At 36.2% G+C, this 27508-nt stretch overlaps 1 protein-coding gene across 1 annotated transcript; it reads left to right on the top strand.

Annotated features, from left to right (window-relative positions):
- The first annotated feature begins 1972 nt into the window (after window positions 1-1972).
- Window positions 1973-26066, top strand: PLS1 (plastin 1). The gene is made up of 15 exons (XM_009868224.1): window positions 1973-2073; window positions 5903-6066; window positions 7326-7455; window positions 9103-9235; window positions 10153-10234; window positions 12466-12631; window positions 12717-12859; window positions 14281-14376; window positions 15803-15998; window positions 20313-20391; window positions 21510-21624; window positions 22380-22513; window positions 23437-23560; window positions 24515-24639; window positions 25105-26066. The coding sequence occupies exons 1-15, from the start codon at window positions 2004-2006 to the stop codon at window positions 25238-25240; spliced, it is 1893 nt and encodes a 630-aa protein (XP_009866526.1). The 5' UTR covers window positions 1973-2003; the 3' UTR covers window positions 25241-26066.
- Window positions 26067-27508: the final 1442 nt, after the last annotated feature.

The following is a 27508-nucleotide window of genomic DNA, read 5'->3' as shown; positions in this document are numbered from 1 at the left end:
CAGTGGCTACAAATGAATGAAAGGCTGAGCCTAGGCTCTTCGCTCTCCAAGTGAAGGGAAGCAACCTTTGAATGCCATGCAAACCAGCAGGTTGTGATCTACTACTTCTTTGGTCTCCTTTCGTAGGTAGGAGAGCCAATTTGTGATAAACATTCTACTTGTTTGCAGAGTGTGTTGGGCTTTGACATCACCCATACAGAAGTGTCTTATCTTTCTCAGTGAAATAATAATGAGCTACAATGTCACTGTTTATATTTCTGAAATCAGGAGGTACTTCAGTGGTTAACATAGTGAGGCAGTGTTACACCTGTCTGTGGCTGACCAGAGCTGATTTATTTTGTATTTAAACTGTTTTCACAGTAGAGTAGGTGTAACTCACATCAGTGGTTTTGTGTGCACTCCTTGGGCACCCCTTAGCAAACATCCAGGAAATAGGACTTCTCAGTGCAGTTCTCCAGCAAACGACAGCTGATGTAGTGCCCTGCTGCATCTTCTCTAACATGCTGGTGATCTGTGCAATTGATTCATTTGTATTTTTTCTCATTGTCAGATTTCAAGGATTGGAAGAAAACTGACACAGCTAGAATGGGGAAGGAATTATTTTCTATCAGAAACTTAGATTAATAATGTTCAATCTCCTTTGTTCTGAAGCAAATTCTGATTAATCAGAACAAACAAAAGTGAAAAACAAAGGTACAGTCTTGCCCAAGGGCATCCAGCAGATCCATGGTAAAACCAGTTATTGAATTCAGGTTTCCCCGTCCAGTGTCCTCTCCAGTGGACAATGTACAGTTCTGTTGATATGCAGGATTTGTGGAGGAGAAGCAGCTGCATATAGCAGATCTAAATATAATTTTATGAGCACATAATAACCTGGCTTTTACAAGAATATTTTTCTTGCTCTAAAGCAAAAACATGAAACCAGACAGGAAAACATACACAAGTATAGGACAGCTTTGACGAAAGTACTTATGTAAGATGGATTTTTGCCACCTTTGGCTTACAAAGTAAAAGCAAAGACAGAGCTTTTACTTTATGGTAGGCATAGCACCACTTGTAGCACATGGTGCTTTACAGCCAAGTGCTTCTCAGAGCTTAAGAAATGCAATTAAGTGCTGCCATAGGCTTACTTTTTGTGTACCAATGGCATGTGCGCAGTGGAAAATGGCAAATGCAATACGACCTTATGTATTGAGACAATTGTATGTGACTTCTTTACAAACTTATAAGGGTCTGAATCATCCTGTTGTAATAAAGCTTTGATAAGAGGAAATAGGCAAGGATGTCATGGACTTTTATCAGCCCTTGCAAAGGTGCCTTTAGTTTTCTTTCACCTTTTTATGGAACTGGAAAGTAGATTCACATGAAGACTTCCGTTTCTGTCCTCAGTAAAAGCTTTTACTCAGCTCTGACAACGTTATGAGACAACAGGCTTATCAGAAGAGTGGAGTAGAGGTCAGGAGGTGGTAACTTCTGCAGCAGCTGTGGAAAGGCTCGTCAGCATTCTCCCCACTGATTCTGAGCAGGTACTTGAAAGTGTCTTGCTGAGGTATACCGCTGTGCAAATGTTGGGGTGCTCAGTGCTTTACAGGGCTAGATACTAGCACTAACCACTATTTGACAATGATACCACTTAGGAATTTATTTTTGTAGATTGTTTTTGTTGAAATCCAAGGCAATAATTTTAATGTTGGAAAACCATTCAAGCAATGGAGGTAGATTGTTGGTCAGTACTTATTCTATGCAAATGAAAATACCAAGTGTATGAAAACAGGTACTGCTATTGGGAATTCGCAGTCACTATTGCAGTGACAAGAACTGCTACACTTTAAAAAGTGTTGTCTGTAATGTTTTAAGTGTGCCAGGCCTGGAAATGTCAGGGCTGGTACCTTGTATTGAAAAGATCAGTAATTTTTAGTGGTATGTGCTTGAAATTAAAGCCTTATGTATTTACCATTTGTTAGGTATAGGCAATTGAGGACAACACTTCTTGATGTCCAGAGATGGAAAACAACATAAATACTATCTCTTGTGAAGAGCTTGAAGAACTAAGAGAAGCATTCAGTAAAATAGGTATGTTTAAAATAAGAAAATAATAAGGATTCCTTTAACATTGCAAAGTCGTGTTGGATTTGTGGAAAAATATCTTTATGGATCACTTTGTTTTGATAGGACCATATTTTCCTCCTATGTTGCCAGTAAAATCTAAAAAATTAAGAATGTTTACATAAAACCCCTTATTTTCACTGAAACTGTGTATTTATTCATTTATTTCAACTTCAGTGAAAACAGATATGTTTTCTTGCAAGACAGTTGCATTATTTATCCCATTGTATATGCAGCATGCTAGATATGAAAATTCATTTTTTTGAATTCATTAAATCTGGAAAAAATGTTTATTTAAACTTCAGTTGTTAAAATGCCTATATAGATTGCTGACAATGGTTTTGCTTTACTTGCATGCTTTCAGCTACAAATTTCTCTTTATTTGATTGGATTTTAAATTTTAAGTGATCTAAACTTGGACTTTTTTTCATCGTCCTTTTGTAGCTTGCTGTGGTGGTTTGGCCCTGGCTAGAGGCCAGGAGCTCACCAAAGCCGCTCTATCACTCCCCTTTTTTAGATGGACAGGGGAGAGGGAAGATGTAACAAGAGGCCTGTGGGTTAAGATAAAAAGCTGTTTAATGTAGCAATAGCGAACGCTGCATAGAAGCAAAGCAAAACAAAGATTATTCTCTGCTTCCCATCAGACGGTGATGTCTGGCCGCTTTCCGAGGAAGCAGGGCTCCAGTAGGCGTAGCGATTGCTCCGGAGGACAAACACCAACAGCAAATGCCCCCCCGCTTCCCTCTTCCTTCTCCCTTTTATGTCTGAGCTGACGTCATATGGTATGAAATACCCCTTTGGTCAATTTGGGTCAGCTGGCCCGGCTGTATCCCCTCCCAAGATGTTGCCCACCCCCAGCCTGCTGTTGGGGGAGCGTTGGAAAACCACAGCCTTGGTGCTGTGTGAGCCCTGCTCAGCAGTAGCCAAAACACTGGGGTGCTATCAACACCCTTCTAGCTACCACTCCAAAAACACAGCACTGAGAGAGCCACTGTGGGAAGATTAACTCCACCTCAGGCTGACCCAATACACTTGCAAACATTAATAAATAACTGTACAATTTTGTACGCTTGACAGGATGTTTGCAGATTACTCAAAGAGTAAACAAAGAATGAGAAATTATATAGCAACTAACCTTTATTTTCAGATTGCAGTACTGTTGTGATTATTAAAGTTCATTACTGCTTTCTTACTTTTCTGCAGTTCTGAGGGAGTGATCAAATAAACCTATTTGTAATCATTCATAATGGGGGAGCAGAGTCACTTGAGGTGAGAAGTCTTAAATATTAGGAATCTCTAGCTTGGTAAAGAGACTATATGTTAGAGATCTGTAAAACCATGAGTGTCAATATAGGTATCACGTGATGCTTAGCAGAGAGTCAGAAAGCTTAAAATAAAACGAAGTAACTTCTCATCGTGACAACTATGAACTCATTGGCTCGTGACATTGTTGAGACCAGAAAAGAGTAGAAATTCTAAAGGAGTGAGATACATCCATGGAAATTAATTCATGAGTTGCTATTAATCATATTGATGTATTCTGTAGCTCAAGAACTGCAGGAGCTGGTGAGACAAACCAAAGAAAATGACACTGTATGCATGTATCAATCTACTGGGTGGTCTTCAAATACGTAGATACTGGTGTTGTCTAGCAGTTTTTGTATTTGTTTTTCCCACTATGCCTTTCTTTGCTGCATGTTCTCATGTTTGTGTTCTAAGAATTGTCTGTACTGCTATTCATTGCAAAGCATTTTCTTCCTTACTGTATTATGCTTTCTGTAAAATCTAAAAATTAAGCATCATTAGCATTTTTATTTTTACACTTCCAGTGTCTTTAACAATAAATTGCTTTTTGGTAATCTGAGAGAAGACCCAGGTATTTATCTCTTTGCTTGTCATCAGGGAAGCTTACCCTCAGTGAAAGATGAACCTAGAGAAATAAAATAGCTGGTAAACTGAGTGAGCTTGTGAGCATATTCTTTCCTTTTTAGACCATCCCTGTTATTACGTGTGTTGTTACACGTCTGCAAGGCAGACAATGGATGGATTAATACATATGCAGACATAAGATTTGCCTGTGTAGTGATTTGTGAATTGTTGGTAGGATTGAAAACAACAAAAGAGGTATTTTTTAACAGATGTTTTTAGCCTTTTGTTAGCAGTGAAATGTGGCCTTCTTATGAAGCTGTGCAGAAGCTACATAGTGTAGTATGGATTACAGGGAAGTTACTCTATAGCAGTCAATTATGACTAGAGAAGAAAGCATGTTCTTCTGCTTGGTGTTCTGTAATGTGATGTATATTCATCCACTCTGGTATAATTGGCTGAATTCTGATACTATAGACAATATGAAGAGAGGTCTTTAAACTAGTAAGTGAAAAAAATAAAAGTGGGAGCACACTGACAAGTCAGAAAAGTGGCCACATCATTTTACTTCTGTTTCTGACTTGTGTTACTTGTGGCATTCTCTTAAATTACTTATACTAGATGCATCATTTGTAGAACTGTGAAAATACTATTAATTCATATTTTTCATGAGTCTTAATATTATTATGAAAGAGATGGAAAATTGATGTCAGGCATTAAATATATAAAATTATGGGTATTTTATTCAGTAGTAGTTATACTGGATTTGATTTCTTGAATTTCATTGAACTTCATCGATAATGTATATGGAGAATAGCTTTTCTGCTTTTAAAAGTCCATTGCATACACATTGCAGTACAGGTAAGGCTATTTTAATGGACGTACTCAAATTCTGCTTGGATAGATAAGCGTATACATATATATTTAAATATTCATAGATGTATAAAAAATAGGAAGAGTTAACATGCTTGATTTATTTATGCATTACATTGGATAAAAGCACATTAGATGTTTGTAAAATTATGCTTCCTTATACTAAGACAAGAACTCAAGACAGCTTTCTGCACACAGATTAGCCTAAGCTGGAAGTACAAAGGGTATTTTTATTATTTCTTCTCTGCTGCTGCTTTATTCATCATAAGTAACAAATTATACTACATATTTCTCAGTTTATTATTATGTGATACAGCTGTTCATTTCTTTTCACAATTTTGTAGCTATACCATATCTCTTGTTGAAAAAAACACTCTGATACTTCACTGTACATTGACATTCCTGACATTTGGTTTTGGGAGCAAAGTGTAAGTGAAGGTGGCAGAATAAATTGCTCCTAACAGAGTTAATAGATGAAGGACGGTAACCTTTAAAAGACTGATACACATCATCCTGGATTTATTCTGCACAGATAAGCCTAGCCACATCAAAAGTTTTGAAGAACAGAAAACTACTATTAGATACTAGGATAAGAAATCAAATGCAGTCAGACAGAGTTCTTGTGTAGGCAGCTTTTCCTGTGTAAGTGCCCTCTTCTAATAAAAACTTACGTCAGATTTGAGTTTACTGACTGAAAATGGTAAAATATCAACAGTAAGAATATAATAATTGAGGTCCCTTTCACTTAAAGGCTTATAGAGAGTTTTTTGGGAGTTTTAAACAAAGCTTAAACTTTGCTATTTACAAATTTGCCATCTTGTTATAGCTGTGCTTTGGGATTATATGATAATTCCTGAGAAAATACATAACAAGATGGCACAACTCCTAGCCAGTTGTGCCTGTAATCCTCAAGTATTCCTTCATGCTTACTTATCTACGTCAGAGGAAGAAATACTCATCTCCCAGAACTGTAATTCTCACACTTTGTTTATTCTTAACAGTTACTATATTTGTTTCTTTACTGAGCATAAAAACCACTTATGCTTGCATTTTGCAGATATTGACAACAGTGGGTACGTCAGTGATTATGAACTTCAAGACCTGTTTAAAGAAGCAAGTTTACCCTTGCCTGGTTACAAGGTCCGGGAGATTGTAGAAAAAATCATTGCAGTGACAGATAGCAACAAGGATGGGCGAATCAACTTTGAAGAATTTGTCTCTGTAAGACATTCCTTTTGGATGTTTCTTTACTGCCTGATATCTCTTGAAAACTAGGAAAGAAAATTAATTAAGTGGTACAGCTAAATATGACTACTACAAATTAGCTACAAATAGCTAATATTTTGAGAATAGGAAAGTTTTCTGTGACAATTTACAACATCCTGTATAATTGTTTTCCAGTCTGTGTATTTCACTCTCCCATTTGATTTGGTAGATCTCATCTGGGCAGCATGTAAGAGCACAGCAGTTTCAGTCAGTCCTACTGTCTATCCCCTCAAAGATGAGGGGATGAACTACCTATTTTAGGAACCGTTAAGTCGGTCCTTACCTTGACAAACAAGCAGATACCAGCCTCTGAATTATCTTAGTAGCTTGTGCTACTATGCTTAATCTCTATCCTAAAGGGTATTTTTTACTGGGAATGAGGTGCAGTTTTTCACTTTTAGTGAACAAATTTGAAAGGTTTAGACTTTTTAAAATATGTATCACTTGCTAGTGTGCTTTATTTAAGAGAAAGAAACACCTTTCAGGGTGTTGGTTTGTGCCTGCATTTGAGGATGATTAGTTTTTGCTCAGAATTTAGAGTACAAAGTTGCTAATTGCAGCAGGTTGCTTGACCTGGCTTGTTGAACTAGTTATTGATCTTTCTAAGATTCTAACTCGCAATGGTTCATAGGTGAGATGCAAATATTTACATTCAGGTATTGAACTGTATCTGTTACTTATACTTCATGGTCAGTTTTGAGACCTCTATGTTATTTGAGCAAATCTAGGACATATCAGTATATTTGATGTGGTTTACATTGCAGGCAAGTGGAAAATGGTATCAGCTTGCTTAACAGCATGTGCAACTGTCACGTAGTTACCTTTTACTGCAAAGCATGTGATGAAGTAAGTGGATGAAATGCTGTAGTCATTGAAAATGTGTTTATGTTTAGGGTTTTTTTTCAGTTTACCAAAACATCTGTGGAAAAAAACATGTAGATTGTTGAATGTCTACTTTTTTAGATAGCGTGACATAATAAAGGTGGCACTTGAGGTACGCAATGAGAAATAATATATTAGATATCCAGTATGCGGGTTTCATGGAGGGATTTAATAGTTTTGTCCATATGGTAATTTGGTTTTTTGGAACAGAAGTCAATGTAAATGCCAAAGAAAAGCAGCCTGGTTAACTACTATTTTGTACTTACATGAGTTAACAGTTATTTGCAGGTATCATCAATCACAAAAAGCTCTTTTTTTTTTTTTTATTCCAGATAACTCAGGAATTGAAAAGTAAAGATGTTAGCAAATCTTTCAGAAAATCAATAAACAAAAAGCAAGGTATTACAGCAATTGGAGGAACATCAGCAATATCTAGTGAGGGGACACAGCACTCTTATTCAGGTAAGAAGTAATTAAACACAAGGAATTTTTAAATTTGCACAAGAGACAAATTATAAAACAACTAGAAAATGTTGATCTTGAAAGCAAATTAACGCAGAAAAAGCATGTGGGGATGGACAAGATAAACATGAGTGGTAGTTTATTAAAATGTGGGCTGTTCCATTGTTGCTAGTTTCTGCTGCAGTTGGAGGAAAGTTACACATCTTTGCGAGGGCAAAAAATGGAAACAAACACTGATAGCATGTGGGGGTAAAATAAGTGGCCCCTTTGGTGTACTTCTAATAATGCTAGGCAAGTATTTGTCTTCACTGCATGCTAATCTACTATTATTCCTATATTCAGGTAAAAAATAATCCTTATTTTCATTTCCATGGTGTTAACTAAAATGAAAAAGTAAAAAAACCAAATGCATATATCCTTTCTGGACTGGAGGGCCTTCTTGGCTGTCTCTGTGCCATTACAGAATTTTTCATTCCCATACGACTTTTTCATAGCCTACCTCATACTTGAAATCTTGCTTTTAATATTTGATCTCTGTTTCTTTCTACCTCTCCCTGCTGCACATCATCTAAGTTCGTGATTGTGCATAATTGCATTGCCCTTCTTTCCAGGATCATATTGCAATAAGCAATATGGCAAATGTTTTAATTGAATTGAGTCTGGGATTTACTGTGGTTCCAGAAGCATGTTAAGATTCATGTGGTTCCAGAAGCCTGTTAAGAAGCATGTTATGAGGAACATTCACTTCAGTTAGATAAAGGTGGTAATATCCTCTGTCTCAGTATTATCCTTATAGCACCAGCTGTACTTGCTGTATCTCCAAAGCAGAGGATATATTCCATCTCAAAAGGATGCCTGTAGAGGAGACACCATCAGAGCTAATTCTTTAGATTCTGTTTCATTTTTGGTGGAGAGAAACTGACCCAAATAGAGTGCAGTTCCTCTAACCTGGCCTCATCAGCCATCTAGTTTATCATGAGATGAAGTGTGCACTAGAATTTCATTATTCTTCCAACTGACAGTGGAAGAAGTGTAATGAGTCTGGTGTAGGTACCTGTCTTGCATGGTTCTTGAGGTGAGGTGAACATCACCTGTACTGTCTGGGAATTTGGGTACTGATACTTGATTGGCTATTGTCCCAATAAGCATTTGTAGATATACAGTAATAAATTCTGCACTAAATATGAAAGAGAAGTTAAAACTTAGATACTACATTTTTTAAGCTTCTCAAAGTGAAATACAGAACAGTAATCCAGATGATAGTCTCAAAAATGCTGTGAGTCTCTGAAGTCTTAGTAGAAGGACTAAAACAAGGCTGTATAGATTGAGGTGTTTAATGTTTCAAATTACAGTTTCCCTCTTTTCATTGTAATTGCTGAGAAACTGAATTTGAAGTTAGCCATGATGTCATTATGATTTTTATGCTGTCCTTCAGAAAGTCACCAGATATTTAGAGGGTGCAGTAGGAGAAAGATCAATCCATACTTGCTGTTTTTTGCATTGTCACTGGTCTGATTCTTTCCAGAACTGGCCCCTGTGAAACTAGGAGTTTTGTTGCAGATGAACCTCTTTGACCCAAGTCCAATGTTTAGTAGTATGTGTTCATGGAAATTATAAAAGATTATTTTATGCTGTTTTCCGTTTCAGAGGAAGAAAAAGTTGCTTTTGTTAACTGGATAAATAAAGCTCTACAAGATGACCCAGACTGTAAGCACCTCCTCCCTATGAACCCATCAGATGCCAGTCTTTTTAAATCCCTTGCAGATGGCATCCTTCTTTGGTGAGTCCAGAGCTGTGAGAAAGAAAATAAATTAATCTCTAAGGTTAAATATTGATCACAGTGACATGAATTGGAAAATTTCTGATAGGCATCAAGACTTCACTCCCAAATATTTCAACCAATGTGTAAGATGGGGGAAATCTGTTTGCCCATGGAAATGTTGTTTTTATTATTTTTTTATGTAACTCTGTGCATATATTTAAAAGTGGGTTTCTATTTCAGACCCATAATTATACACATCAGATAGGCAGATATATTTACAAAGGAAATAATGACACAGTTCATCTATTTATTACATGAAATAATTATAAAGCTCTGCTATTTCAAGTTTTTTTAAAAGTTACTAAAGGTAGTTACTGAATCATAGGAAAGGAAGAACATAAATCTGAATTAAATCCATGATGACAGAGAGCATACATCAGGTCCCTTAACTTTAATCTCATCTAGCTTTCTAGTTAGTTAAAACAGACTAATAGCACTTATTCATACACAGTCATGACAAGGTATTAGCATATGAGTCTTTGTGTGAGTTAGTCTTTGAGATCCTTGGAGATGCAAGACACTGTAAAAATGCAGTGCAGAAATATATTGATTTTGTTACAAAGATTTTCACTAGATGCTATTTAACTGACTTTATTTTACAATTTTAATCTTCTTAATTTTTTTGACAGCACAGACTTTCTCTTTTACTTAAGTATAAAACCCTCAAGTTTCTCATAATCGTGTATTGTCCGAGGGTTTCTGGATGAATTTGCAATTATTTAACAGGGAGAGGAGATTTAGAGGATGAAGTGGTCTTTTTTTTTTCCTTTATTTTGACAAAAATATTTATAGCTAGTTTAAACACTTAGTTTATAATCAAATAATGTATTTTCTGAAAAATGAATTTTGAATAATCTCTGATTTTTCTTCTTTAGCAAAATGATCAACTTTTCACAACCAGATACAATTGATGAAAGAGCTATTAATAAGAAGAAACTCACTCCTTTTACTATTTCTGTAAGTACTGCATAGATAGGAACTTGCCACAAATGAAAAAGTCAAGTAGTTTTCTATAGCTTTTTTTTAATGACAGTTGTTCGGGTGGAGAGAAAAAAAAGAAAATCCTATGTCAAATGTCAAAGCATGAAATTGTATTTTCTAATAAACTCTACTGAATCTCCTGATTCTTAGATGATTTACAGGAAAAAATGCATTTTTAGAATCAGAATATGTTGAGCTGGAAAGGACCTTTAAAGTCCAGCCCCCCTGCAGTGAGCAGGAACATCTTTAACCAGATCAGGTTGCTCAGAGCCCCATCCAGCCTGACCTGGAATGTCTTCAGGGATGGAGCCTCCACTGCCTCTCTTGGGCAACCCTGTTCCAGTGTTTCACCACCCTCATTGTAAAGAACTTTTTTCTAACATCTAATCTAAAACTATGCTTCTCTGTTTTAAAACCATTGCCCCTGGTCCTGTCACTACACCCTTGGGCCCAGCTTTGCTGTAGGCTCCCTTCAGGTACTGGAAGGCCATTAGAAGGTCTCGGAGCCGCCTCTTCTCCAGGCTGAACAACCTCAACTCTCTCAGCTTGTCCTCATAGGGGAGATGCTCTGGCCCTGTGATAATTTTTGTGGCACTCCTCTGGACCTGCTCTAGCAAGTCCGCATCCTTCTTGTGTTGAGGGCTCCACAGATGGATACGGTACTCCAGGTAAGGTCTCGCCAGAGCAGAGTAGAGGGGCAGAATCACCTCGGCCAGGCTTTGTTTGAAGCAGTCCAGGATGCAATCGTCCTTCTGGGCTGCACGCGCACAGTGGTGGCTCGTGTCCAGCTTTTCATCTGCCAACACCCCAAGTCCCTCTCTGCAGGGCTGCTCTCTAGCACATCATCCCCCAGCCTGTATTGATAATGAGGATTGCCCTGACCCAAGTGCAGGACCTTACACTTGGCTTTGTTGAACCCCATGAGGTTCACAGGGGTCCACTTCTCCAGCTTGTCCTGGAGGACATCTCGTCCCTGCGGTGTGTCGACTGCACCACTCAGCTTGGTGTCATCTGCAAAGTTGCTGAGGGTGCACTTGATCCCACTGTCTGTGTCATTGATGAAGATATTGAAGAGCGCTGGTCCCAACACGGACCCCTGAGGGACACCACTTGTCATGTTTTCCTTAGTTCTTTTCCTATTCTCTATTCTTGTTTTCCTTTACCAAGTATCTAAAAAAATATTAATTTTAGACTTCCAAGTGGGTGGTTAGGTCATATTTTAGCAATGCAGAAAGTATCTGCATGGCTGTATAGTTTATGGTAGGATGATGCACCTTCAGTTGTGGAGAGTGGCTTGGACAGAAGATGAGAAGCTCTATTTTTAATTGTGTATGAAATCATGAAAATATTTGAGAGAAAGTTTTCAAGACCTTAGTTTTGGTATCAGAAAACAGGTCTGGAAGAGCGAAGTAGATCCATAAGTGACCAGCCTAATGAGAAAAAAAAATCCTGATTAAAAATCTCGGTTCCTTAGTAGACTTTTCATTTCAGGCTATAACATTAACATATGAAAAGTTAAAACATATCATGTTCTAAATCATCCAAGTGGGTTTTGTAGTCTTATTTAAAGATGTATTAGCAAAGATGATGTATTTATGTTGTCTTTTTAGGTAGTTAAAATATGACACAAGAAAATAGAAAGTAATATTTATGAGAGCTGCCAGGTATTTTTTCTTGGAATGTTTCATCTGTGACAACTACTAGCTTTACTTTAAGTATGTTTAAGGATGTTGAATTGCTATGATTTTCTTATGCTGTCTGTTCAGTTACGGTTTAACAGATGCTTGATTACATGTGTCAGCCTGTATAAGATCCAAGATGGGATGACAGTGATGCCAGTAGCTTCTTGCACAGGGTAGAATTCCACATGAGCATGTTTTTTCACAGGATCCAGCCCCTGATATTCTGAGCAACATTGTTTAATTTGTGTATGTGACACAATATTTTGATTAGAGTTTTCGTCAGTGATGCAAGCTGGTCCGTGATTTTTGGTGGGTCCCTATTAAACACTGTCAGTAATGTTTTCCATTAGATTTTGAAAAGATAATGGTGGTTTACAAAAAACCTCCAGAATGCAATTTTTCACTGGGCACCATCAAACTAATGCATTATTTCTTAGAATTTCTGAAACTTGAAAAATTTAATATGAACAAATTTACCAAGAATTACAACCTCATAAATTCGTTAAATGATGATATTCCAAATAGGAGAACCTAAACCTGGCTCTGAACTCAGCATCTGCTATTGGCTGTACAGTTGTCAATATTGGATCACAGGACCTGCAAGAAGGAAAACCACACTTGGTATTAGGACTTCTGTGGCAGATCATTAAAGTTGGCCTTTTTGCTGATATTGAGATCTCCAGAAATGAAGGTAAGAGTAATGCCAGGTATAGGTATGTTTACAATTTGGTATTAAGACAGTGGTGATTTCAGCTTTCTTTCAAACTTTCTTTTAGCTCTTATTGCCTTGTTAAATGAAGGGGAAGAACTAGATCAGTTAATGAAGCTTTCCCCAGAAGATGTCTTGCTACGCTGGGTGAACTACCATCTGGCCAATGCAGGGTGGCAGAAAATCAATAACTTCAGCCAAGACATTAAGGTATGTAGTGATCACTCATAATTTAACATAATGGTATTTAGACCCACTATGCTTAGAAACAAATGAGTCAGATCAGAAATACTTTAAAAATAGTATTCATCTATTTTTTCTAAGTATAGGTTCATCCTGCATTTTTCAACACTGAAAGAGCATTTTGATCTCTCATCGTATTCACTTGCTCATGCCATGTCTCACCACTTGACAAAGCGAACATTTCCGACAAGCTCCTATTCAGGGAAATTCTAATGTTCTAAAAATGTTATTTGGGACAATTTGCACTGCCTTATTTATTACCTTTTTCCTGGCCATTCTTCTCTGCTCCTGGGTCTGCAGAAATCTTTTCTTTTCTTTCTTTTGTTGTTTTAAACTCCTCCCGGTGTATATTTGCCAATGGTGATTGCCCTTCATATCCAGGATTCTAGAGAAGAGTAGGAAACCTGAGGAAAGAACAGTTATGCAGAGGGCTGTCTGGAGCACCTACTGATTCTTGATCCAAGGAGCAGCCTCCCTCAGTCACTGTGCTTTGCTGGTGTGCCAGTTTACTGTCATAAGGGAACTGAAAGGTGTGCTGGGACAGATCTGAATAATTCTTCTCTCTTCTTCAGTCATTCTGCATAAGGCATGCAGAGTACTATAGCAAATCCAGTTGAAGAGAGAAAAACACAGCTTTTTAAAACCAAAACAAAGGAGGAAGATTCCGTAAGGTGATAAATCTTCCTTTCACTTAAAACCATGTCATTAATTGCTAGTTGTATCTTTCAAATGCCACCAAGGTGGCAAACCTTTAACTCAAGTTTTATATGAAAATTGCTTCTTTGGAAAAATATTACATGCTATTTAAGAAAAGTATTAAATACTTTTAAAACTAGCAGGTTTTTGTTTTATTTTCCTAGTTTCTTAGTGGACGGAAAAAACCATACTAAAACCTGCATCAAATAAATGTAATTTTTTTTGTCACTATAGATTAATTCTAAAAAAAAGCCACTTTCCTCTCTGTTTTTAATTCCCATTACTTCATTGATTAAAAAAGAGAAAAAAATTTATAAACCAGACTATTTGAAAAGGATATTGGAGGAATAAAACACCAATAGTGAAAAAAAAGATCCATGTTGGGCTTTTCTTTTGGGTAACCTGTATAAATTTGCCTTAAGTATCTTTATTACTGCTGTCTAGTTCATATCCAGCAGAATAAGTTTAATTGATGTTGTCCGGAATAATTAGCACGCGTTCCTTTTCTCTGTCACCTAGATAAGTTATTTCTGTGTGAAGTAATGTAGTAGAATGGCTGTATGACCTCATCTGTATTCACTGAAATTAGGGTACCTATTTTTGACTTCTGTGGCTTTTGAATTTGATGGTAAATGACTGTGAAAGGCTACATACTTGCTCTTTAAAAAAAAAAATTACACTTCTTTTTTCAGGATTCAAGAGCATACTACCATCTGTTGGATCAAATTGCACCCAAAGGAGATGGCCTTGATGAATTGCCCATTAAAATTGACTTTTCAGGATTTCAGGTAAGTATCCAGAAATGTAAAAATAGACTGGAATTATTTGAGACAAACATCCTGGGTACAAGGTTGTCCTAGAATCCTCTTTTGTTTTGTAAAGCATAAAACAGCTCAGTCAGATTCCTCAATGTCACAAAAGCTTAAATGTGTAAAAACTTGAGTAAAGTTCCAGGGTGCTGCTCAAACAGGGTAATGCATCCTGCAGTCTAAAATTTGGAGCTATGTTTTCCTCGGAGTAGTGTCTAACTGTTCCTTGTGATCCTTCCTCAAACCTAATAGCCTTCAGAAATAACATGTGAGCCTTTCCAATAACCAGCAAGAAACTGTGGCATCCATCAAGCTTTAAGTTGTAAAAGGATAGAGGGTCTAACACCAGCTTAGGTAGATGCGAAAACACTTTTCTCTAAGTTGCTACCTAACGCTCATTAGAAGAATTATTCTGAGAATGCATTTGATATAGAACTGAACTGCTTACTTGCAATACAGATGACTATATCAATCAGGATCTTAAGTAGAATATTATTATTCACTATAATAATGAAAGCCCACATGCAAAATTATGTTTGCTTACAAGTTTTAGCTCGCTAAAACTCCTTCATGAGGAGAGCTCCATTTTGATCTTTTGCTTTTGTTTTGGGGTTTTTTGGGGAAGTAAGAAAGGGTAGTAATTAAGCTTTTCCATGTAATTTCCTCCAGTTCATATGTTCATGTTCTGTAATGCGTTGTAAACCAGCATCACTAACATGTAACAACTTGTTCTAGAGCAAATTTCTGGTTCTGCGTACCAATGCTGAATTACTGACTTACTCGATTTGAACAGAAATTCAGTTGCTAACTCATTTTCTTATAAACAGTAACTGTTAGTGTTCTGAAGACTAGAGGCAAAAAAAAGCACATGCTACATGGTTTTGAACATTGATTTATTCATTGTAGATTAATAATAAAGATGAATAAACAAAGTAACACATAGGTTACCAACTCAAGATGATTCAAATATAAAAATCTTAAAAGGAGAGCAAGGTAGTGGATTATGTGAAGCATTCAAACTCTTACTGAATGTTTGGGGCATCATCTGTAATTACTATGCTTAAGAATACCAGTTTAAAGCAGTGATGGTGAACCTTTGGCACATAGAGCAGAATACGCTGTGTGGGAATCAATAGCCTGAAAATGGAAATGCAACCACTAAACCTCTGGCTGCTACTGCTGTGGCTATGAGGAGTGCTGTGCAGGCAGCCACAGAAGTGAAGGACAGAAAGAAAGTGGAAGGGAAATGGGAAGAGAGGAATTGTTATGGGCTGTAAGAGCTAGCTCAGGCATTGGGGGAATAAGGGAGGAAGTGACACAGGTCATTTAAAGATTTGCCAAACTGAAGATTCAGTAGGGAATGGTACTATTCATTACAAATTAATTTTATCTTTTTTTCTTTTAGGATAAAAATGACTTGAGGAGGGCTGAATACATGCTCCAGCAGGCAGATAAATTGGGCTGCAGACAGTTTGTAACTCCAGCTGATGTGGTTGCAGGCAACCCTAAACTCAATTTGGCTTTTGTTGCAAATCTCTTTAACACATATCCAGCCCTACACAAGCCTGACAATTCATCTTACGATCTCAATGTATTAGAAGGTACTCAACTTACTAAGCATACAAGACACAAGAATATTAGTGATTTCTATTTAAGTATTTCTTCTAGGTTGTGATATAGGAGCCCTGTTTGATGGTGCCTCTGTTAACAGCAGCATATAGAGCTTTCTCACTAGCTTTCAATATAAGCGTTAGTAGGAGTCCACGTTACTGTGAATATTGTTCACTTGTGTTAGCCTGACCAAATGCTACTCCTGAATAACCTTCTATCAGTCATTTGCAGGAGCAAAACCTGTCCTCCTACTCCCTTTCCAGTTTCCTGTGCTTCTTTCCATACTGTTTATATTTTAGCTGATGCTCAAATTCTAGCTTTCCCTAATTTACAGTGCTATACTATGCAACTGTAATAGTCTTTCAAAGTACTTTTCATATATTGTGTTTATATATGCATGTGCATGGGTATTAGTTTGTTACCTTTTAAAATGGGAAACAAAAAAAGGCTTCTTTAGCAGCAATCTATATTAATCTATTGCATCAGCAATCAATATAGATCCTAACAATCAGCAAGTTTGGACTTTAACTGTACAATTCAGATCCCTAATGCTGGAGATAAAGGGATAATTGATAGGAATCTTTGGCTGTTACCCTTTCTGTGGACCAGCTAATCTAGGATAATGAAATGGCTCCTGCCAGTGTATTTCACAGTTGTTCACTGATCTGAAGGGAATGGTGAGAATCAGGGGTGCTGCACTCGGGAGAATCATCAGCAATGTTCACACATTCCTCTGCACTGCCTACTCCTGCCTTGCTCTTACTGTTCCTATCAGGTTTCCTTTCCATCTAGGTGAGTCCATCTTCCTTTGCTCCTCTTTTTTTCATAATTTGTCTGCTCTGCTGCATCCCTATGTCACAAATCTTGTATCCCTCAGACCACTCCTGTTTGAGGCTTCCTGCTCTTCTAGTTTCAGCTGGGTGCTAGCCGTGAGAGGTATCAGGAGGCAGTCTTTCCTTTTCGGCTGTGATATCCCTAGTCACTGCAGTCCCTGCTGTCCAGGACAAATGATTGAAGGAAGGGCCTGCTTTTCCTCTGCTGCAGATTTGTTGGAAATGTGTACAGAAGCTGTGTGGAGGTGGAATACGTTAAGTTCAACTTCTGTGTTCTGAATATAAAATTGTGGGTGTGATTTGAAATACTGAAAACTTTGTCAAATGTAGAAGAGTTTTCATTGGCACAGCTAAAAATAGCTGAACTACTTTATGAACTTGCCTAAAATAGTTAGAGGAGATCAAAGTCTCAACTAAAGCAGTTTTTAAAAAGTTACATCACCTAAATGCTAGATTACATTTTTGTAATGATAAACAGAAAGTTAAATGTGGCCAGTATTTATAGTATGTATTTTAGAGATGGATAATCATGCCAATGTTATCTGTTCAAAGGCAGATGACTCTTCTTTGCCCCCAAATAGTAACTCCTGTGGTGTCACGTAGATCTAAAGTATCGAAATAGTTATTTCAGACACAAGACGATGTTACTAATGTGTTTTTTCTGTTAATTTGTTTTGGTTTTTCCATGATATCCTGTGTTTTTACTAATGTTTTTCTCAAATTAGTGATATAAAATAAGGCATTCATTTGTTTATAGTTTCATCATAGATTGTCTGTTGAATCTAACTCATAATTTTTAATGCTTTCCTATTTTGCTTCATGAAATGCAGATTTGACACCTCCTAATGTAGGTACTGTATTTAGTACTTTTCTGTACTCCATAAAAGTGTTTTTCTGCAACTTCTCGTATTTTTTTTCCCCCCTAGTGTTTTAGTCATCCTTTTCTGGTTGATATTTGCATTGTTCTTGTGGTTTTCTATTGCTTTAATATGCTGTCATAAGTAAAAGAGAAGAAAGAAACTCCACACCTACAGGTCTAACATGATGCATATAAAATGGGGGCAGGACTTGCAGTAAGTCAAATATTGTATAGTTCTTTCTGTGGGTTTAACCATTAGGGATTTTACATGAACCAAGATGTGTGGGTGAGCTGACCTTTCTAGAAGTCTTCATTTTCCTGCATAAATTTAATCTTTTCAGTGACTGTTCCACCCAAAGAGTACAATGTGTCTGTTCTCTTTGGTTTAAGACAATGAACACTGCATAAATTGACATCTACTCTGATAATACGTAACAAATATGGTGATGTGCACTTACATAGACAGAGTATATCCCTCAGATATACCAGTATAGCAAATGAACATTTTTTATTATGTGGGGCTGGAGTGGGGGAGTCCTGACCTCAGCCAATGCATGATCTTTAGCTGAGTGTTGCTATTGCTCTGTGGAACCTTTTGCTTGTAGGGAAGGCAGCAGAGTTTGGAGTCACACAGAAAGCTGAGTTCTTGAGGGGAAGAAGAGGAGGGACTTCTGTTCACCCACATTTCCTCCAGTGCAGCAGTCCTCTGCTGCTGGTGCTTCATCCACTGGCAGCCTTCAAGGCAGTTATCACGAGGGTTAACTACTCCCACTCAGGCCAGCTGAACTTGGGGTGCAAGTTCATCTTGAGCATGTTTGTCTTTCAGAGAGAATCTTAGGTATTTGGAGCCCTTTGGATTCTTGATCCCATGCCATCCACTCAGTTCCATAGTATAACGTTCTCAAAGAAAGAGATGGCAATAAATACAAAGCATACTACCAAATTCGCTCCTCTCTCTTTTGTGTAGCTCTGCCCTCTTTCTGCAGTTTTCCAATGATTTTGGCTATCTGCTGCACCACTCAGCAGAAGATATGCTCCTGATAGGATCACAAGGTATATTTTGAATAAAAGAATAGATAGAAAAAGTTGGTCAGTTCTCAGCCATCTGGAAAATTTATGAACTGTTATTGTCGCATGATAAAGAGATTTGTTTAGAGTGGCATATTAAATATAGTATGCTGGGTTTAATTCCTGGATTCCTGCTATCCAAAAGGGTGCTGCCCAACTTGCATGCTCTTGGTCCTGCTTGGCTCTTTTTGACTCTTTTGAAAGTGTTAAGCACACATTTTAAAATTCTCAGTCTGAATCCAGTTGCTGAGTATCTGGTTTTGTAGCTATACTTTGTTTAGAAAAAGTTCATTAAATAATCTTGCTACTGTCTTTGCAATGGACAGGTGTTCCTGAACGCTCATTGCAGTCAGTGTTTTAGGTATTGCAAGCCAACTCTAAGTTCAGTAAGCCTGAAAACTTCAAAAAAGAAAAAAAAAGCAAAAGGGACTTGCTTCAGAGTACTGTAACCTCTTGAATTACTCTTTATAAACTTAAATTATATATCATGCTTGTATTTTGATTATATCTTTTCTTATGGAAAACCACTGATATTTTAAATAACTGTCATAAAATGTGATTCTTTTTTATCTTTCACTTTTCGTTGCGGGAAGAAATATGTGAAACAAAGCTGACTGCCTGAAGACGTTGCAGAATAGTTTTTTTCTTGGTTTCAGCATGTAGTAGATGACTGCTACTTTTTACAAGTAAATCTTTGAAACATAGTAGTTTGAACTGCATATGAAAGACCTCATAATTTAGAATCATCTAGATATCATCTATTTCATAATAATTCAAAAGGAAAGTAAGTAGTAGTTTAGGAACTCGTATTTACGATAGATAAAAACAATATAAGTCAGGTAAGGGAAGGGTGTTAGTTTTTTTTCTACCAAATTTTTTGCATTTCCCATAAGCGGAGTTGCCTGTTAAAACTGCAAGCATAACAAGCCCGCTCAGCAGCTTCACAAATTTAACCAATACAATACTGCCTTGTTAAGTCTTCAGTGTTAAAAACTAAAAAGGTGAGGTCTGTTGCTTTGGGGAGGACTTTCACAAATTAATACTGGGAACTCTTCTGTAGTGAGAAGTAGAGCTATAGTTTTCAAAGCTTGATGCAATCGCAGTAGAGGTTAGTACTAAATTTTAATAAAATACACCATTTCAAACAAATTTAAAGATACTGTTGAACGCAATTTCCTCTGATTTTGTTTTTAGGAAATTATCATTCATCACTATTTTCTCCATTATATATTAATTATCTAAAATATAACCAGCAAACTGTCTCCTTCCGTATTTTATCAAATAGAATTTACACAGAAAAATGTAGTCTAATAGTACTCTCTGTAGTGTCTCTGGTCTTGTGCCCAGAACTGGGGGACTCTGAATTTGATAGGATTGCCTTGACTTAGTGTTAGGGAAAAGACGAATTTTTTTTTTTTTGGAGGTGGGGTTGGGGGGAGATGATGACGTGGGGACCAGGCTGGAGGGCTATGGGAGTCATTTAAACATTGCTTATTGAAGTGGTTTCTCCAATAATTTATATAGAATTGTATTTATCACCACAGGAGAAAGTAAAGAAGAAAGGACCTTCAGAAACTGGATGAATTCACTGGGTGTAAGCCCCTATGTTAATCATTTATACAGGTAAGGCTTTTTTAAAAAATGATAACTCAAGTTCTTTTGGATAAGAGGGGAAGAAAGAAGGGAAATTGTATTTGTACTACAATAGTGATATCCAGGTTTACACAACAGTGTAATAGGAACTTCAGAACTGGTCTGTAGAACTGCATTAAGCAGTATCTGACTCAGATATTCTACTCATGATCTAGAAATACTAGACGATCTAAAAGTTTTGATGTGCTCCTCTCACTTACTGTTACTTTGAGTTATGCTTTTTAAAAAGTTAATTTTGTTTTATAGTGCATGACTTTTATTTTCTCTCATGACAGGTGAAATGACCACAAACCTATTAATACAGTAATGTAATTCTGAACTAAAAGAGAAGGTAGATGTCTGCTCAGTAGACTCTATGCAGTGTGGTATTCCCTCAGAACAAAGGGCTTTTTAGAATGCTCTTTGATGCTTCTGATCACTTTCCAGTTGTGCCAGCAGTTGACTCAAATCCTATCAATAAAAGACAGCATGTAGGGAGCAACTGGGAACATCTGCTTGCATGTATACTTGCTGTTTGGTTTCATTGTTTCGGTTTTCTTACCTCTATAAAGTGATACCATCTTTAGATAGTGTAACATGGAGAATTTAATTTAGAAAGTAGCTGAAGGAACTGAAGCTGCAATTTATAATGGTGAAATAGTACTTTTCCTAATATTATTTTTTCACAAGATATAAATATATTGGTTTTGATTATTCTTTAGCAAAACACATCTGTAGATGCTGATAAAGCGTAAGTATTTAACATTTGGAAAGTCCTGAGCAAACTAAAACTAGATCAATAACTGAAAACTCTTTAGCTACATGTTTTATCTATGCCTACCTAATGAAAGCAATTATTTAATGAAAGTTGGTAAAACCGGTGACTGTGCTTACTGCATTGAGATCTATGAAAATAATGAAATTAAATTACTATTTAGTGTAAATCAAGCAATAGGATATAAGCCAGCTTCTCCACAGAACAACACAAATTTTTATTTATGTTACTGGAATTTTTCAGCAAATTGATTACACTTTGAGAACATTCAAGTCTTGATGTTTTTATTGTGAATGTGAGTTTTACTTAAAAACAATGTTTTACTCTGGTTTAGTGACCTCTCAGATGCTTTAATAATCTTCCAGTTGTATGATATGACTCGTGTACCAGTTGACTGGAACCATGTCAACAAACCTCCTTATCCATTACTGGGTGGTAATATGAAAAAGGTAGGTGGATTCTCTGTAATACAGTCCAATTTCACTGTCTCCCATTGTACTATTTGTAGTAATCAGGATTTCCTAGATTTGGGTGTTAGACAGTCCTTGCAATTGAGAAAAAAAAACCACAACAAACCCCAACAAATACCTTCTGGATATAACCTCAAAAGCATATATCACTTTAGTTTGTAAAAGTGGACACCTTTTGTCCCTATTTAATATAGGATTTAATTAGGGTATATACGTAAAAGTTTCAGCTGACGCAGAGAGCTGACACAGCTCTCAGGTTGCCTGATGCTCTTATATTGTGAGGTGCTTCCTCCAGCTGCCAGGAGATTGGCAAGACCTGCAGAATCCAAGCTTTCAGCAAGTTTTGTGATCATTACGAAGCCAGAAATGTAGAGGGGAAAAAAATTACTGTCTAAGAACAACACATTTCAGCATTTTTCCAAATTCAGTTTTTATGTAAGTATATATTAATTTATTGGCTTTAATGGAAATTAACTTGGTTTTTTCAAGTGTGAAAAAAGATTATCATAGGAATCTTGCATACTTGCATTTATAATAATCTTGCATATTGCATTTATAGTAAAAACTGTGTTATTTTAATCACAGTGTAGAAAGCCCAGAAATCTTTCTCTAGCTCCAATTCTCACCATAGGTAATAGTAAGCCAAAGTAACTCAAAAATACACATAGATTATAAGTCTGTATTATAAAAATATTAAGGTGTTCTGATTATTTGCACACAACATTTATTTTTAGATTGAGAATTGCAATTACGCAGTGGAACTTGGGAAGGCAAAAGCCAAATTCTCACTGGTTGGTATTGCTGGACACGATTTAAATGAGGGTAATCCAACTCTGACTTTGGCTTTGGTATGGCAGCTGATGAGAAGGTAAGTTAGGCACAGTATATGGTAGATGTTTATCTATCATATTTCTATCATAGATACATATCTGCACATCTGTATATGTATCTCTGTATACCAAGGCAAATTAAAGCTAGTGTTCAGTTCACCCACCAGGTATTTTAGAGAACCATCTCTAAATATCTCTCTTCACTAAGAAAAACTTCTATAAATTTTTTTGTAGTTTCACATACTGTGTAGAGATTGAAACCACAATAATGCGTATGTGTACACATCCATTTATAGAGACAATTAAAACCTTACAGACTAAAAACTGTGATTAAAATTATTCTGCAAGTGAAAAAAGCACAATTTATTTAATGTTGTTTCCATGTATCTTTCCATAAGTAATCTCAATATTTGTAAAACGAAAGAAGATAAATAAGTAGGAAGAGATGACACATGCTACAAAAGTTTTATCGGGAAGAAATTTTTAGGCTATTACAGCTATAGTAGTGTAACTATCATAAAATCAAAATCATGAGAGTGCCCTGAGCAGGAAAATAATATATTATAAATGGATTTAATTGAAGAGTATTTTCTTGCAAATACTTCCCACAAGTTAATTTTCTTACACATACCCCAAAGTACTCAATGCTGTTGTGATTCATTTTTTCAAGGTGACTTGGATGTAGGGAGCCATTTAAGCTTATAAATTAAAATTACTTATGATGTGCTGAGTAAAACAAACATATGAAGGAGATGTAACAGAAGATTATGAGGTTTGGGATGTTATTTTATTCTTGCAACAATGAAAAAGTGATGGAAAGTACTAAATAGTTTATAAGGTATGGGTACTTTATGAAAATATTTACCATTGTTACTGTGCTGAAATAATATTTTACTACTTGTAGCTTTGTGAGTGTAGTTCTAACACTCACTAACTCAGACTCTTATTTTCTTTATTAAAGGTATACTTTGAATGTACTATCAGACCTTGGAGAGGGGGAAAAAGTAAATGATGAAATTATTATTAAGTGGGTGAATCAGACACTTGCAAAGGCAAATAAGAAAATTTCAATTACAAGTTTCAAGGTAATCACATTAATTTTCTTTTCTTCTTTACACATATAATCAGATTTGGGATTTTTAACTTGATCTGAAAACAATTTGGTTGTAACAGTAGCTCTCCCATCAACTAGTATAAGGAAATATTTCTGACAGTCTGTGTAAGTATAAAATAAAAATTACTTTACAAGTCTATTAATAAGAAAAAAATAAACTTTATTTGCTGCTGTAAGATTAAAAACAACCACCCAACCCAACAGCAAAAATAAGGCTAAACTTTCCAAAGGGCTTCTGTCTGAAGTCAACGTTTGCACGTCATATATCCTACTCGCATGTTTGTACAAACATGAAGAACCATTTTTGAAATGCTGGGTGGTGGGGAAATCACCATTTTAAATAACAACTGGTACTCGTGTGTTACAGAGAGGGAGCGCAAGTTATCCAGCAACATCTTTTGTCTTCATTGGCACTGCTGATGGGTAGCAGACCTGTATAAACCAGGAGCTTTTTCCATTCAGCAGATGTGGACAAATTGATAAAGGAAGCTTTCTCTTCACATTTTTAAAGTGTTAAGCACAAAAAGTCATATGTATGTCAGGTGTGCCATGCTATGTGAATCATTCTTTAGAAATGATAGATTAATAATTGCATTTGCATGCAAATATAACATTCCTATGCAGGTTCATTGTATATCCTGAAACAGTTATGATGTCTGTGGTTCACAACAGGAACGTAAGAACCTAGCAAGTTAAATATTTGAGAGCTCACTGTGTGTTATGAAATTGAATTAGGTAAGCATTAGGCAACAGGTAATACCAAATAATTTTATAGAACAAAATGTTTAATTTTTACTCCAGAAGGTAACATAGGTCTACTATCTTTAAGTATGTATGTAAGAACTGCTGCAGGGTTTTTTGCATTGTGAAGACAGAATAATCAGAGCAAATTCCTTACACTAATCTTTCGAGTCTTTTCTTCTAGGACAAATCAATTAGCACTAGTTTACCTGTCCTAGATTTAATAGATGCCATTGCACCAAAAGCAATTCGTCCAGAAATGGTCAAGAGAGAAGATCTTTCTTACCAAGACAAATTGAATAATGCTAAGTAAGTTTTAAATGAATGCTTTGTATTTTCCTAAAGTGCAGGAAATCCATGAATTCATAGTGTAATGAATGATTTACTGATTGTTAATATAGAGATATTACACTAATATTAGTTCCTTTGTTTCAGATAGAATATATTATACCTTCTAATATTCTAGAGCTATTTTTCTATCATATTCAAAATTGGAACTCAAATGCACAGCTCATATGACCTACCACCACGGCACTGCAATTGGTTTATTAATAGCCTGCCATAACCCATATTGGCTTTGACAAAAATATATGCTCCAATAACCAGTAGCAAAATGTTTACAATACAATTGCTAATACATGCTTTCTTCAAAATAAAGACCATTTTCTCACAGAGCATAAGTATTGACTGAACAGGCATATCCTGCTATTAAAATCTGTTGCTGTTGTGAATCTTGGCACCCTAGTAGTTATTTATTTTCTCTTGTTTTCCAAGGTATGCCATTTCAGTTGCTCGAAAAATTGGTGCTCGTATATATGCTCTCCCAGATGATCTGGTTGATGTGAAGCCAAAAATGGTGATGACAGTATTTGCATGTTTGATGGGAAGAGGACTGAACAAAATAAAATGAAGACATGTAATATAACTTTCTGCCATGTTAAGCACAACGAATGCCTCGCAGTTTACAGAGTTCTGAAGCTTAGTATAAAACAAGTAAATGTGTATGCACAAATATACTCATTAAATACGTTTTAATAATGGGCTTATATTAAAGTTCTATTAAATTTCATAATACATTGATTGTTTATGTGTAATATTGGTTTTAGAACATGTTCATTACCAACTTAACATCACAGATTTGTACTACTTTAAAAAAACCCCACACCATATAAATCAAGCTTCATTTGTATCAGTTTCCATAGCATTGTAAGAATCTGCATCATTTCACATATGTTATTTCAGGACCTATTGTGAAACACTGTTTGATTTTTCTGGGTGTTACTTACAGGTAGTCATACAAGTCTCAAGGTGTGTTCCAATCCTATTATATTACTCCTAACTGCACAGAAGTTATCATCCTTGCCTTATTCTTCGAGAGCTTAACTCTTGTTGGAGCCAGTGAGAGTCTTGTCATTGACTTCAGTGAGAGCAAGTTAAAGCCTATGGTAATATCTGGATACTAAGGAATATTGATAAAGCTGATAAAACTTTTTTGTGGGAATGATCTTTATATATAGGTAGTTTGTTCTGTTACTGAGCAGGAACTTTTACAGTCAGTGTCTTAAGAAAAAACAGCAAATAGTAAGCAGAAATGTAATTATGTCATTATTAGGTCTGCATACACATTAGCTTTTGCAGTTGGACTAAACATCTGATTTTTTTTTAATTTTTCATAAAATAAGGTATAAGAAAACAATAAAGAGCTGGTTAGTCCAGTTTGGGGGTTCACATGAATGTATTCCATTTCTTTACAGATTCCATTTGATATGCCTAAAGTGTATATCATGTGTGCAGACGTTTTATCTAGAAAGACTGGTGCATTGTTTGGATGAGATTAAGTCCCTAATTACTTTCTTATTAATTTTAAAGTAAGTATTTGTACTCTTTTCTCTGCAGCAGTACATTTTCACCAAACATTTTGGAGCTGGATGTTTAATGAAGTTGTTACCCAAAGCCAAACAGTAAGAAAGAAAAATAAAAATGAAAGTTGTGAAGTTTTTTTAAAGCATGTAGCTGCTAGTTTCTTGGTTCCTGAAAACAGTCCTAAGTGTAGCAAAACCTAAGACAGCTGGACTAAGCATTACATCTTCAGTATCCTGCACAACATACTAACAGAAAGAAGATCCATGCATTTAGTTTCTATTATATAAGAGGTTATATATAAGGGAGTTGCGAGAATTAAGTGCTTGGATTTAGATTTGCTTGTCTCTATTTACTAGTTGTATTGTCTGGACAAGAATAAATTATTACTATTTGATAGTTACCTGGTCTTTATTCCCAGTTCCAAATGATAACTGAGTGTTGTACAAAATTTGATTTCTCTGCCCTGATCCCGGAGTTAAATCAGTCTCAATGGAGGCTTACTTAATCTCTGTACCACAAGAATAAATAAGATAGGCAATTCTAAAGTATTTGCTTGCCCAGGTACTTGGCAACTTACTCCCTAAGGGACAATGTTTTCAGTTTTTTAAATTAATACTGTAATGGTTTTTTTTCCCTTTAGGAAAAAATCTGCTAAAATTATGTAGCTTATTATTGTATGCCCAGAATTACTTTAAACTTGCTTGGGTCAAATCAAAATGGGTTTTCAGGGGCTTTTCAGCATAAAAGTTTGACATACAAGCTAAATAGAAGCTACATGTTGAAAGATAAATAACAGCTAAGACAATTTCAATAGAATTTTCTTCTTAGAATATTTGTTTTGAAGAGTTAACGGAACAAGATTTTTCTAAAGGAGATTCAAAATCCAGTCAGTGTTTCAGTTTATATTAATCATTATTGCTCAGCTGAAGTTAGTAAAGCACGAACTCTGCTTCTGTGCCGCTACGTGCTGCAACTGTGCCCTAACCACGGAGTGGTAGGTTCTTGTGTATCATACTAACGTATGCAACAAACAGGTCATCTGGTAGCTCATAGCACATATGCCTTTTGAAGTCTAAGGACAAAATGGCACAGAATTTTAATATGAATCATAGAATGCGTTGGGTTGGAAGTGACCTTTTAAGGTCATCTAGCCCAAGGGGAAACAAATGAGGTATCATTCCCTAAGTATTCACACAAGAGGAAAGCAGATGATCCCACAGCTCTATTCCAGCCTCGACAATTCGGTGATTCTGTGAAGGGCAGTTTAACGAGTATTTGTGCATCAGTGTCCTAAGGAGGCGCCTCCTGCAGCGCT

This window comes from Apaloderma vittatum, unplaced genomic scaffold (genome assembly GCF_000703405.1).
Source record: "Apaloderma vittatum isolate BGI_N311 unplaced genomic scaffold, ASM70340v1 scaffold4704, whole genome shotgun sequence".
Taxonomy (NCBI): domain Eukaryota; kingdom Metazoa; phylum Chordata; class Aves; order Trogoniformes; family Trogonidae; genus Apaloderma; species Apaloderma vittatum.
Note: the sequence above shows the minus strand (reverse complement) of the source record. Positions and strands in the feature narration are given on the sequence as shown.

Excerpts from the sequence above, each read along its gene's own strand:
- PLS1 (XM_009868224.1), top strand. The coding sequence starts at position 2,004 with ATGGAAAACAACATAAATACTATCTCTTGTGAAGAGCTTGAAGAACTA. Across the intron at positions 10,235-12,465 it reads TCACTCCTTTTACTATTTCT|GAGAACCTAAACCTGGCTCT; the intron begins GTAAGTACTGCA and ends TATTCCAAATAG. Across the intron at positions 21,625-22,379 it reads TGGGTGGTAATATGAAAAAG|ATTGAGAATTGCAATTACGC; the intron begins GTAGGTGGATTC and ends ATTTATTTTTAG.